The sequence below is a fragment of the Maniola hyperantus genome, chromosome 11, assembly GCF_902806685.2.
Source record: "Maniola hyperantus chromosome 11, iAphHyp1.2, whole genome shotgun sequence".
NCBI classification, from domain to species: Eukaryota; Metazoa; Arthropoda; class Insecta; order Lepidoptera; family Nymphalidae; genus Maniola; species Maniola hyperantus.
The window spans coordinates 12,173,670-12,187,359 of record NC_048546.1 but is presented as its reverse complement, the minus strand read 5'-3'; the positions used below and the strand labels follow the sequence as shown (position 1 = coordinate 12,187,359).

The 13,690-nt window shown below is 35.2% G+C and overlaps 2 protein-coding genes across 2 annotated transcripts in view; one reads left to right on the top strand and one right to left on the bottom strand.

Annotated features, from left to right (window-relative positions):
* Nucleotides 1-3,745, top strand: part of Oct-TyrR (Octopamine-Tyramine receptor) — a 37,925-nt gene extending 34,180 nt beyond the window's left edge. Inside the window, exons 2-3 of the mRNA XM_034973303.2 lie at nt 1,312-1,378; nt 1,466-3,745. Of these exons, the coding sequence (XP_034829194.1) occupies nt 1,619-3,052 (1,434 nt within the window). The 5' untranslated portion in view covers nt 1,312-1,378; nt 1,466-1,618 and the 3' untranslated portion in view covers nt 3,053-3,745. The remainder of the gene's footprint in view (nt 1-1,311; nt 1,379-1,465) is intronic.
* The window catches only part of Mms19 (MMS19 nucleotide excision repair protein), a 404,347-nt gene that overhangs the window by 153,286 nt on the left and 237,371 nt on the right, over nt 1-13,690 (bottom strand). The window lies entirely within an intron of this gene.

Sequence of the window (13,690 nt, the reverse complement as noted above, 5' to 3'; positions counted from 1 at the left end):
TTAAAATCCTATTTAAATGCCGAGAAAATGCTGGGACGACAAAGAATGTGGACGACCCTTTCAGACCCTCTTTGGGTCGTCTTGGGACATCTTTACATAGGCGTTAATGGTTTGATCGCACTATTGCCGCACCTGTAATTAATTACAAATAACATGTAAATATTGATTAAAATCTAATTAAGATTAACAAAAACATTGAAGACGAAGATACCTTCCCTAAATTAGGAAGAGTTAGGCTTAAAAGTGGACTGAAATAGGATTAAATCCTAAACATTGCTCACGCCTGCTCCTATCACTAGCACGCCAAATCATGCTAAATTAAAGGGGAATGGAAACACGAGAAAAAGTTTCGCTTAATTCGCAAACAGAAGTTTTGTATTATTGAATTTAGTGCTTGAAATCGTGGATGCTTGTTTCTTTAAGAACTTTTTTGGTTCATTGCCAAGATGTGTAAATAGGTACTCGTTTTTTTTGGATTCCGCGCCAAAATCTTAATAAGGAAGCCGTATAAAGCGTGACTTCGTTCGTCTGTCCGTTACAGAAATCACTAATTACTAATGCTATAGACTTGAAATTCAAAACAGTTTTAATGACCGAATATAATAAAAGAGAAACATATTATTTTTATCTTCATTGTACCTAAAAAGGGAGAAAAAGATTTGAAGTTTTAATTTGGGGTTACTACTTAGATTAAATATAGTTTACTCGAATTAAATAAGATAATCATATAAGATTTTCGTTTGTTTATTTTTAATTATTTTATTATGAAACTAGTTGCCCTGGCGAACTTCGTTCCGCCTAACAGTCGATTCAAATTTTTTACTTCGTAAGAACAATCCTCGTACTTCAAGGAATATTATAAAAAAAGAATTAGCGAAATCGGTTCAGCTGTTCTCGAGATTTGCGATGAGCAACACATTTAGTGATTCATTTTTATATTATAGATTTATTTTATTATTCGTGAGTTTTGACGATTTTAAATGTTGAGTATAACAATTACGTGCAATGTGAATTTCTGGAAATCATTTAAAACTAGATGATGCCCGCGACTTTGTCTGTGTGGATATAGGTTTTTGAAAATCCCACGAAAACTCTTTGATTTCCGAGACAAAAATAGCTTATAATATGCTAATTCAGGGTATAAGCTAACACCATTTTAAATTTCAGCAAAATCAGTTCAGCCATTATGGCGTGAAGAAGAAACAAACTGTATCCAAACCTTCACATTTATATTAATAAGTTAGATTATTTCGCCGCTGCTTTTGTATGAAAAGCAATCTTTGGTCTAATTTAGTTTTTCTTTTGTTCCAGATTCCATCTTCTCGAAAATGAACCGGTTATGTAAATGGGACTTGTTACAAAAAGCTTCGAGCGCAGGGTAAGTTTCAATTCGAGTGAAAAGTTCTAGAACTATTCTATTATTTTACCCCAATGTGTTAAACTCATAAATTTACAATTGTTACAGAATGATGCCGTGTAAAGACGTACATCTAGAGGGAATTACGTTTTTGGATCAAATGAAGATACATCAGAGTAATTTACTCTCAGAAAGAATTCGGAGCGACGTACCGAGTAACATCAACAATGCTACGTGAAATGAAGCCGAGGAAACAACAAAATGGGCCAGACTTACATGTATACCTACGCTAACTTTACTTCGTTGAATTACTCGCAATCTTACAACGTAATAGACGTTGAAAAAGACGACTGTGCTGTCGCAGATGAACCTACATATCCAAGTAGCTTCGGAATGATGCTGGCCGTCCCGGAATGGGAGGCCATTTGTACAGCCATAGTACTGACACTTATCATCATTTCGACCATTGTGGGCAACATATTAGTGATACTGAGTGTATTCACATACAAACCCCTGCGAATTGTTCAAAACTTTTTCATAGTGTCTCTCGCTGTAGCGGATCTAACGGTTGCCATATTAGTCCTTCCTCTTAACGTAGCTTATTCAATACTGGGACAATGGGTGTTTGGAATTTATATGTGCAAAATGTGGTTAACATGCGACATAATGTGCTGCACGTCCTCTATATTAAATCTTTGCGCGATTGCCCTCGATCGATATTGGGCAATAACGGATCCAATAAATTACGCACAAAAGAGAACTCTAGAAAGAGTGCTTTTCATGATTGGCATAGTATGGGCATTATCACTTATTATTAGCTCTCCGCCATTGTTGGGATGGAACGATTGGCCCGAAGTCTTCGAACCTGATACACCGTGTCGTCTAACATCGCAACCTGGCTTCGTTATATTCTCATCTTCTGGATCATTTTATATACCATTAGTAATAATGACAGTAGTATATTTCGAAATATACTTAGCTACTAAGAAAAGATTAAGAGATAGAGCTAAAGCGACAAAAATTAGCACTATATCTAGCGGACAAAATAGATTCGCTTCTAAGGAAAGTGATGAAAAAGACCAAGACTCTGTAAGCTCTGAAGCCAACCACAACGAACACCAAGGTGTGACCCGCCTCGTGTCGGACAACGAAAAACAGAAGAGGCCAAAAAAGTCTACACCAAAAAAGAAACCAAAGTGTAGGTATTGGAGCAAGGATGACAAATTTCAAAACAAGCTCATCATTCCAATTCTATCGAATGATAATTCTGTAACTGATATTGCAGAAAATGTTGAAAATCGAAATACGTCTTCTGAAAGTAATTCTAAAGAAACTCATGAAGATGATCTTCAAGTGATTGAAACTTCGATAAAAGTTAAAAATCGTCAAAAACCAAGCCAACAGAATGCTGTATATCAATTCATAGAAGAAAAGCAGCGGATTTCTCTCACTCGAGAGCGTCGCGCAGCTCGGACGCTCGGTATCATTATGGGAGTATTTGTTGTGTGCTGGTTACCTTTCTTTGTTATTTACCTTGTGATACCATTTTGTGCGAGTTGTTGTCTATCAAATAAATTTATCAACTTCATAACTTGGCTCGGATACATAAATTCAGCTTTAAATCCTTTAATTTATACAATATTCAATATGGACTTTCGAAGAGCGTTCAAAAAACTGTTGTGCATAAAACCGTGAATTATAAAGTTATAAAGAAAGATCGTGCCAAACTGTAAATGTAGTGAAAAGTAAAATATCAAAAATAAAGCCGCTGACTTGCTCAAATTGTCACATATTCAAAATTTAGATTTTTCTTCAATTAAAGTAGTTGAATGTTTATTAACTCCTACTATATTATTATAAATCAATTAAACATATAGCATAATGTGAAACATCTATTATAACATTGTTAAATTGTAGTTATGCTTGTACAAAATTCAGATCTTAGTCTATTAAATATTTATTACTAATATAGTATTATATTCTAGAACTGTACATGATTTATCATTTGGTGCATAGCACAGTAGATGATTGACTGTTGAATACTAATGTAAAATATTAATATCTATGTGATCTTAAAATACTAAATTTAAATTACGCCAACGAAAATTGTTGTATTATATATAGCAATAATATAATTGTAAATAGATACATATCTGAATTTCTTTGTATATATTATGGATAATATTGATGGTATTATAAATAAATTAATTCAATAAAAATCTGTTTACTAAAATAATAATGTTGCTTCACATACTATAAAATTGACACTTGGGAAAAAATATTTTCTTTGTTACATTAAAATGAAGAAAGGCGAATTTGTTTGTATACTCGTATTATTACTGTATCCCTTTGAAATAATTTGAGCCCTTATTTAAAAGGGATATTAGAATACAGAATTTTGTTAATTTAGCTGAATTTATAATAAAAGATATTATAAGATTTGTTCTTTCATTGTCTGCTAGAATTAAATGAAACTTTATTTCTTCAACAAAACCTAATTTATTCTCAAGAAGCTATTCAATTTCACTAATATAATTTTGTTTTGTGCCTGTCTCTGCATACGGTTCTATTCACTGGCTAACAAAAGAATATTTGCATTTGCCATTATATCAAGAGTAGGTTTTTTATTAAAAGGCGAAAAAATCATAAAATTTTAATTCCACCTTTCATGAAAATTGAATAGAAAGAAAAATGTAGGTACTCGTAACAATAGCGCATTCGCGCAATAACTGTCCACTCGACAATTCAATGATAAAAAGTTTACGTTTTTAATACCACAAAGACTTTCTAACGATTGGTTTGTGGACTACGAGTGAATCTATCGTTAAATTGTAACATATAGTTTACCTGTAGTTTTAGATTTTGTCTTCATCATCATGATCAATACCCATCGCCGGCGCACTACAGAGTCTCATTGCATTTTATTATAACTAAGTAAAAAAGTAGATCTGTTTTCGGAATGCAAGCTAGCTCTGTACCAAATAAATGTCTTCTTCGCATCGGCGTGAATTTAGATTTTTTAGCTTAAAATAGCTTTATGTCCTTTCCCGGAATGCAAGCTAAGTATCTCTGTACCAAATTTCGTTAAATTTGGTTTAGGGGATGGACCGTGAAAAGCTAGCAGACAGGCACTTTCACATTTTTTGTAGTAATAAAATAGTATAAGGAAAAATATTTTTATCAGGACCTCACGTCAAATTTTTTCATAGTGTGAAGGGATGATCAAGTACTCGTATGTCATAAGCGTCGACCCTTCTTACCACGCTCTTGTGGTTGACATCACACAAATCTCCATGAAGTGCTTGCTTCCCTTTTCTTTTTAGTGTATCATGAAGTGGGATGACATCCTGGTCTCGATGGCTACTCCACATAATACGCATCTTCAAGAAATCATGAAAAGAAATCATCATAAGAAAAAAACCTGTAATAATATCGACATATTATTACAGGTTTTTTTCTTATGCCAGTGACTTCATTCACGTGTATTTAGGTAACTAGATTAAAAATCCCGTGAGAACTATGATTTTTCAGGATAAAAACTGCCTATGTACTTCTACGGGATGTTTTCTCTGTACTTATTAAATATGGGCCGTGAAAAGGTTTATCTACAGACAAAGACACACTTTCGCATTTATAATATTAGTAAATAGGTATGAATTAATTTCATCTGGTGATATTGATAGGATAGTTAGTAATGAAATGATTTGCCAAAAACAAGTCAATGATACACAATCAGCTATTTTTATGGAAGGCTTGTCAAACAAATGAATATTTAGGTAAGAATAATATTTAAAACTAGCGCTCGGGACTTTGTCCGCGTGGACTACACAAATTTCAAACCCCTATTTCACCCCCTTATGGGATGAATTTTCAAAAATCCTTTCTTAACGGATGCGTACGTCATAATAGCTATCTGCATGCCAAATTTCAGCCCAATCTGTCCAGTAGTTTGAGCTGTACGTTGATAGATCAGTCAGTCAGTCAGTCACCTTTTCCTGTTATATATTTAGTGATTTAAATTCGATTCTCCGCTGAAGCGTAAAACTTATTCTATCGTTGCTTGTCCCATATTTTAGAAACTTCCTTGCTCATAAATTTTTCCGTTATGTGCCTTGAGGGGCGCTCTTTGATCTTGTAAAGTTGTTGGTCTGGAATATTTTGCCGTATCATACTTACTCATTTTGCATTTCATGCTGCAGTAGTCTTCGAACCCGGGCACGAAACTAAATTTTCGGAGTTATAATCTGTCTTTTAACCAATTAATTGTCACTTGCTTTAACAGTGAAGGAAAATTTCGTGAGGATTTTTGCCTACAACCTTCTCATTCCAAGAGCAGACCTGTTCTCAGTAGTGGGCCGGCGGTGACGAAAACGACGATGAAACACGAAGTGAAAAACATCTATAGTACGCGACAGGAAGTGCGAAAATGTATATTCCATGAAAATATAATATCAGCGCTTTTGATTTTGATCATGATTTCTCGTTAAATTAATGTAGCAAATAAAGTTGAAAACTAAAACCCGAATACGATCGTCTAAATAAACGCTGAATAAAATATATTAAAGGAAAATTTGTTTTTCTGTCCCTTGGTATATTTTAATGTTGTAGTAAGTAGGTACATTTATATTTATGTAGGTATATATAATTTATTCATATGTTGTAAGTTTTATTGAGTTGAAAAACAATTCAACGCTAACAAATGTTTTTGATTATACCAAACCATTTCAATAGAAACCAGTTTCCGCAAAATTCTTTGGAGTATGTGTCTCGTTCTGAAACTGAATAAATAATGCCTATAAAACTGTGCTTTTCAATTCGAAAAATCCATATAAATCCAATCGTTTCGGTCACAATTGCGTTCGATAAAAATGTCAGTAACATTTATTGGTTTGAGGAAATTTTATACGATGCATTGAACAGCTTTGGTACCAATGGTGCCATTGGCACCGATTCCGTTGTCTTTCTCTAAAACTAAATGTAGAGTATCTGCATCCTTTTCTTTTTAACAATGCTAAAAAGGGACAGAACATGAACTTTACATACATTTCAGAGCACGCTACAAATTTAAACAGTAGGCTCGCGACTGTGCGCCAAAATTACGGGTTTTACCATCTAAAAATAAAATTTTAAACTGTCAAACTGCGTCTGTCCTTGTCATATTACATTAGTAAGAAGAGTATGCGAATAGTCTAAAATTAGGTTGTGCTCAGAATCAGTACCAACCGTATTATTATAGAATACCTAGATTTCTATTATACTAATTCTGTTGTGTATGCACCATAAAATACACGCTGTTATTTTGGCAACGAAACCCAAAACTATGAAATATAAAATTAAGGCTACTGAAATTTAGCGTCAATTTTTATAAAAGACTGCAGAACAATCAAGGTAAACTGTGGTTGATGAATTTACATCTAATATTTGTAAATTAGCTTTCTTGATATCTTAGCATTTTCATTATAGAGCAAGATCCCGGTAGAGTCACAGGTGTCTCATTTTCTGAGAAACAAAATCTGTTGGTAAAGTAGTGTTTGTTAGTTTAATTTAAATATATCAGCAGACGAAACGTACGTAAGAACATTATTCACTTTTCCTAAAGTCTCAAGTCTGAGTGCTGATTTTCATGTTTTTTTTTTACAGAAGATTCTTCTTGAGTAGCCATTGGTATCCAGTAGTATGTCACCTTGAGGTCGAGCTTTGAAAATTGTAATCGCTGCACACGCGTAGTCTACAGTCTTTTTTCTTCTATACAAATTTCAAAGCCCTGTTTTACACCTTTAGGGATTTAATTTTCGAAAATCCTTTCTTAACGGATGTCCACGTCATAAATGCTATCTGCATGCCAAATTTCATCAAGATCCGTCCATTAGTTCGAGCTGTGCGTTGATAGATCAGTCAGTCAGTCAGTCACCTTTTCGTTTTATATATTTAAGAAGATTAGATTTGGTGCAAAGGTAGTTTGCCCGCCGGAGATTGACATAGGCAACTTTCTATCCCGGAAAATCAAAGAGTTCCCACGGTATTTTTAAGAACCTAAATTCACGCGGACGAAGTCGCGAGCATCCTTTAAAGTCTAGTTGATGATAAACCAACAAACATACACATACTAGGTGTATATACTGCTATAAATTGTCTATATAGGTACCTACTCATACAAATCCTCCCGTAGAGTGGACAAAGGATATCAAGATAACATAAATGAGGAGATCCGTAGGAGAACTAGAGTAACCGACATAGCTCAACGGGTTGCGAAGCTGAAGTGGCAATGGGCAGGGCACATATTTCGTAACACCGACAGACGTTGGGGTCTCAAGGTGCTGGAATGGCACCCTCGCATCGGAAGACGCAGTGTTCAGACATCAGACGAGTCGCAGGGAGCCACTGGATTCAGGCGACGCAAGACCGTGGCTTGTGAAAGTCCCTACAAGAGACTATGTCCAGCAGTGGACGTCTATTGATTGTTGATGATGATGATGATATATTTTACCTACTTTAGGGATCACTGTTTTCCATACTGACAATGAGAGCAGCCATTTAAATGAAAATAGCCCTACCGAACTTCGTCCTTTCGAATAACTTGATGACATCCATAAAGGTCTGGAATACATCACTGAACCCTTTTTGTGGGACATGAAATATTGGCTTGAATAATACAAGAGGATAAGGATGTTATGGTTTTTAGTATCGTCAACTATTGATTGCTGGAGGATTTTTGTTGTTAGGGTTCCGTACCCGAAGGGTGCCCACGGGATACTTTCAAAGCTTCACACAATTACACAAACATAATATAATATTTTTATCCGACTTTAAAAAGGAGGAGGTTCTCAATTCGTCGAAATCTTTTTATTTTTAATTTAATTTAATTTAAATATGTTTATTGATTAATATCAGAAAAAACAAAAAATACAGGATATAAAAAACAAAGGGCGACCTTATCACTGCAGTGATCTCTTCCAGGCAACCCATACTTAGGAACTTATAAAACTGCAAGACGATCAGTCGCAGTGCAACTATATATACATAGATATACATAAATATACGCTCCAATAAGTATATTATATAAATATACATACATATATTACATAAAAAAATATATTTGTCATTAAACATTAATTTATTAATAATATTATTATTATTTAAAATAATTTAATTAATCCTAATACGAGTAAGTTATATAAAACACAAAAAAAATTTGTCCGTTATCCGTTATAGACTTTAAAACCATCCAACCGATATGCCCCAAACCGGCTTCATTAGAAAAGCTATAATGCGAAGATGGTTGTAGAACAATAAAAAAAGATATTAAGTAGGCAAATGTTTTTTTAGCGTAGTAGCCACACGCCAGGCGATCCACTAGTGCGATATAGTTAATAAACTAATTAACAGTTTTAAATTATAATGTGAAAAACGTTTGGGTGATTCAGATTACTTGTACCTGTTAGCCAGCGACAAATCTAGCAATGGGATAACGCACGTGCACAGATATACAGTGCGCGGCCGAAAGCAATGTACATAGACCTTTAGAAGGAGATAGCACATTTGTAGAGAACTGTCTCTGTCGTTGAGACCGACAAAACGTCATATAGGTATGAGTGACGGAGACAACGCTCAACAAAGCCGAAATATCATTCTAGAGGCCGATGTACATTACTTTCGGCCGCGTACTGGTACGTACTTTAGTTTTCCTTAGTTTGCATAAAAGGTAAACAAGTTATAGCTTTTCGCTAAAATGCGTAAGAGGAGCACTATACGCGGCCCCTACGTAGATCTGCGCGTCGCTTCGCTGCGCTTCACAATATTCTCCCAGCCGCGACGCGCGGCAACGCGCGGTGAAGCGCTGTGCAGCGCCGCTCCAGTGCGATATGCGCCATACAAAATGATAGAAATAATATTTTGACGTTCTGTGCCGCGACGCGCAGTGACGCGCAGCGCAGCTTAGGTGCGTACAGACCTTTACGGTCTGACAATGAATGATAAGTGAAAAACCTAACTCAAGAAGGTCTAAAGCGCCAGTTACATTAGGGCGGCTCGGGAGCTGGTGTTGAAAGCAGAAGTCCTTTTTGGGTTGTGAAAGTGGCTTGTATAAAACAAAATGTATATCGACGGTATACTTACTGCTAAATATATACTGCTATATCTAAATATATAAAAGGAAAAGGTGACTGACTGACTGACTGACTGACTGATCTATCAACGCACAGCTCAAACTACTGGACGGATCGGGCTGAAATTTTGCATGCAGATAGCTATTATGACGTAGGCATCCGCTAAGAAAGGATTTTTGAAAATTCAATCCCTAAGGGGTTAAAATAGGGGTTTGAAATTTGTGTAGTCCACGCGGACGAAGTCGCGAGCATAAGCTAGTTAGGTATATACTCTAACTAAAACCCAATAAGCATTTAAGAGGCTGGGTGGGACTTATTGGGTTTTAGTATTATACCTAACTACCCTAGATGTGACAGTCCTATCGTATCTAATTAAATAGATTAACCTAATTAAATATTAATAAAGTCGAATTTTCTTAATTACAGTTTTATGAGATAGGCCTGTATAAGTCATCATCATCATCATTGTCAACGGATAGACGTCCACTGCTTAACATAAATCTCTCGTAAGACTTCCACAGTCGATACGCCAAGGTCTTGCAGCTCCAGTAGCTTCTGACCAGCTCGTGAGGGCTCAGTCTACGTTGCGCTTGGAAATTTGATTGACGGCGTGTTTGTCAAACATGCTTAACGGTGTACGGCTGCGTTTGTCAAACAAACTACGTGTTTGGCAAATTTGATTGACGGCGTGTTTGTCTGTGCCTCGGATGGCTCGGGCCCGGCACGGTCTAGCAGAAATCATCCTTAAATACGTAATTTTAATATTCATAATTTAAATGAATAAGCTGAATTATTATCTATGTAGGTAACAACAAGATTTAATATTCGAAATGAACCCGTAGACAAAATAAAAACATTAGGTATAATAATTAAGTATAATAAGGTTTAATTTAAAATTTTAACATGTTATATTAAACAAACAGTTGCAGTTACTGTTATAGCAATTAAGATATTGTACAATAATTACACCACATTATTTTAACATTTTTATTTCTTTCTAGCTGATGCTCGCGACCGACCTCGTCCGCGTGGAAATAGCTTTTTAAAATCCTGCAGGAACCCCATCCCTCGAATCGAACCCAGGACCTCCCACTAATAAGACAACAGTGCTTACCATTGAGCCAGGGAGGTTATCAATACCAATAACAACAACAACGGTACAAAGTTTTAACCACGTTTTAACTGTTCGGAAACGCATAGGCAAGGTACGCACGTAATGAAAGAACAATTATGTATAATAATTATATTCGATTATTGTTATATTAAAATAGGTTATTCAATACAATAAATAAATGCCATAACAGTATTTACAATATGATTTGACTAACCTGCATTTTATGCATCAGCTTATCAGTAGAACTACTATTTAAGTTAATTATTTCCACATTAAGTACTATCAATTAATGTTAATAATTTATTATTCTATCTTTGAGCGATTCATAAATTAGATAATACAAGCTGATGCCGGCGACTTCGTCCGCGTGGATTTAGCTTTTTGAAAATCACGTGGGAACTCTTTAATTTTCCGGGATAAAAAGTAGCCTATGTCACTTTCCTGGTCTTTGACTATACCCATGCAAAAAATCACGTCGATCCATTGCTCCGTTGCGACGTTGAAGGACAAACCAACAAACCAACAAACCAACAAACAAACACACTTTCGCATTTATAATAGGGGTAGTGATTTTTAATTATTTGCCATGTTATGATTAATATACAATATACATATGCCCACGACTTCATCTGCGTGGATTTAGGGTTTTAAAGTTTCTGTATCTTTTATTACCGGGATAAAAGGTAACCCATGTCCATAGTACCAAATGATATAGAGATAAGTTAGCTTGCATCTCGGAGCATCTCCTATGTAGATGATGCTCGTGCCTATGTCTACGTGAATTTAAGTTTTAATAAATCCCATGGGAAATTAAATTAAATTTAATTATAGGCTACATTAATTTATACCTTTTCCCAGGATCCAAGCTATATCTAACACATGGGCTGTGAAAATGTGACAGACAGCCAGATAGACAGATACACTTTTGCATTTTTAGAATATTAGCATGGATTACCGTATCTTATTACACACACACTTCTCTACAAATTTAAATCTAGTCGAATCACAGAACATAATGTACCTAAGTCAAACTTTAACAAAGTTTAACATGCGGAAACGCAACTTAGCTTATAATTTCGTACATCTTTGTATGTCTATACTCAATATTCCATTTTAAACTCACAATAAATTGAAGCCGAGGTTGTTGGTAGAGTCTGCTTTATTCACGGATTTCACAAACTTTTTCTTGTAACTATTATTTACGACATAATATTATTGTTTTGTTTCACAGTCTGTTGACTACGATATCACAGTATTTAGTGCCAATATTCACTGGGAACACTATCACATAAAATCTTCACTTATTTCTTTCTTCGACCACTTAATCGTTCGGAAAGCACACGTCTCCTTCTTTATGGTAACCTGATGGACAATTGTCTTGTTTTTGTTCTTGTTTTTCTTGTTCTTGTTCTTGTTCTTCTTCTGTATCATCAGGTATATTAAACCTGACATCAATATCAAAATCTTCATCATCAATATTGTTCCTTGATTCGTACACTGGATGATTAGGATTATAATTGGTTGGTCCTTCGAATACTATGGCGTCAGGGTTAGCATTATATGGATAGTAATATGTATGCCTAGCCTGAATGTGAAGAACGATGTTGATTATTGTGAATACTATCAACAAATGTTTCATTTTGATATACTTTAATGTACTGGTTCCAGTCGAATCGAACGTGAAATGGCCACTTATCTCATTAACAGTCCTTATAAATACTGGTAGACTAAAATGACGTATCCGTGAGTAAACTCCTAAGTGAGCCATTCTAGGATTTTTGGTTTATTTATTTATTAGTATTTTCTTGTGTTATTCATCGCTATCAAGGTTCCGCTTTTACAAATGAATTGATAAATATTTAATGAGATCCTATTCATTTTATAACAACACAAGCTTACTCCCGCGACTCCGTACGCGTGGACTACAGAAACTTCAAACCCCTATTTTACCCCTTTAGTGTTGAATTTTCAAAAACCTTTCTTAGCGGATGTCTACGTCATAATAGCTATCTGTATGCCAAATTTCAGCCCGATCCGTTCTGTAGTTTGTCCAATACATTGATAGATCAGTTGGTCAGTCAGTCAGTCAGTCAGCTTTTTTCTTTTATATAATAGACTAGATCATGTCTGCGATTTCGTCAGCGTGGATTTGAGTTTTTTAAAAATCTCTTACGAGTTCTTTGATTTTCTCGGATCCCCTCCGCTGCTCTCCAGGTTTTTAACTATGTATATTCGTGCAAAAATTACCGTTGATCAGTTTGTGGCGTGATTGAAGAACAAATCAACAAACAAACAGACTGTCGCATTTATAATATTAGTAGGTGATTAGTAAAATAATATTCTTATTTCTTAGAAGCAATATTAACTTATCAAGCATTCAATGTGAGTTTTTGCAGTATAATAATTTTATAGAAAACCTTTCAATACTTTACCACAAATAAGTATTCGTATGTTATTGTATCCTCTATGCAGAATATATAAATAATATAACCATTAGATAAGTTTTTTGGTAGTAACAAAAATATATATGAATTTTTGTTCGGTCTACACTGGATTTTTAACAAGTTGTACAAAAAATATATCTCAAATTAAAAATAACTAAATAAGTTTTAACTTTAAGAAGTTGTGGAATAACTCAGCACTACAGTTTGGTTAAGTCCCCCAAACCGGTTATATTATAATAGCATACATTCATCGAGATAAGGTATTCCTAGGACAATTACACTAGATTTGATGGTAACCCGTTCATCTTGGGATGATGACAAAATAGATTTATGACAGATCGAGATGGCAATCGGAGAGGGGACGCCCCGCACATCCACACATCCCCCGCGCTAACCCGGTGCGGGCGAGCGCGACTGACGTTCGGTTGTGCGGGGCGTACACCGCTTCATACCCCGATTGCTATCTCAACCTGTCGCGAACTATGACGCAATAATTAAGTACAGTACGCGGCCGAAAGTGATGAATGACATTTCAGGTTTGTAAAGCGTTGTCTCTGTCACTCGTATCCATATGACGTTTTGTCGGTCTTAACGACCGAGACCGATTCTCTAGTCTCTCTCTAAACTAAATTTAGAGTATCTGCATCCTTTTCTTTTTACTAATGCTAAA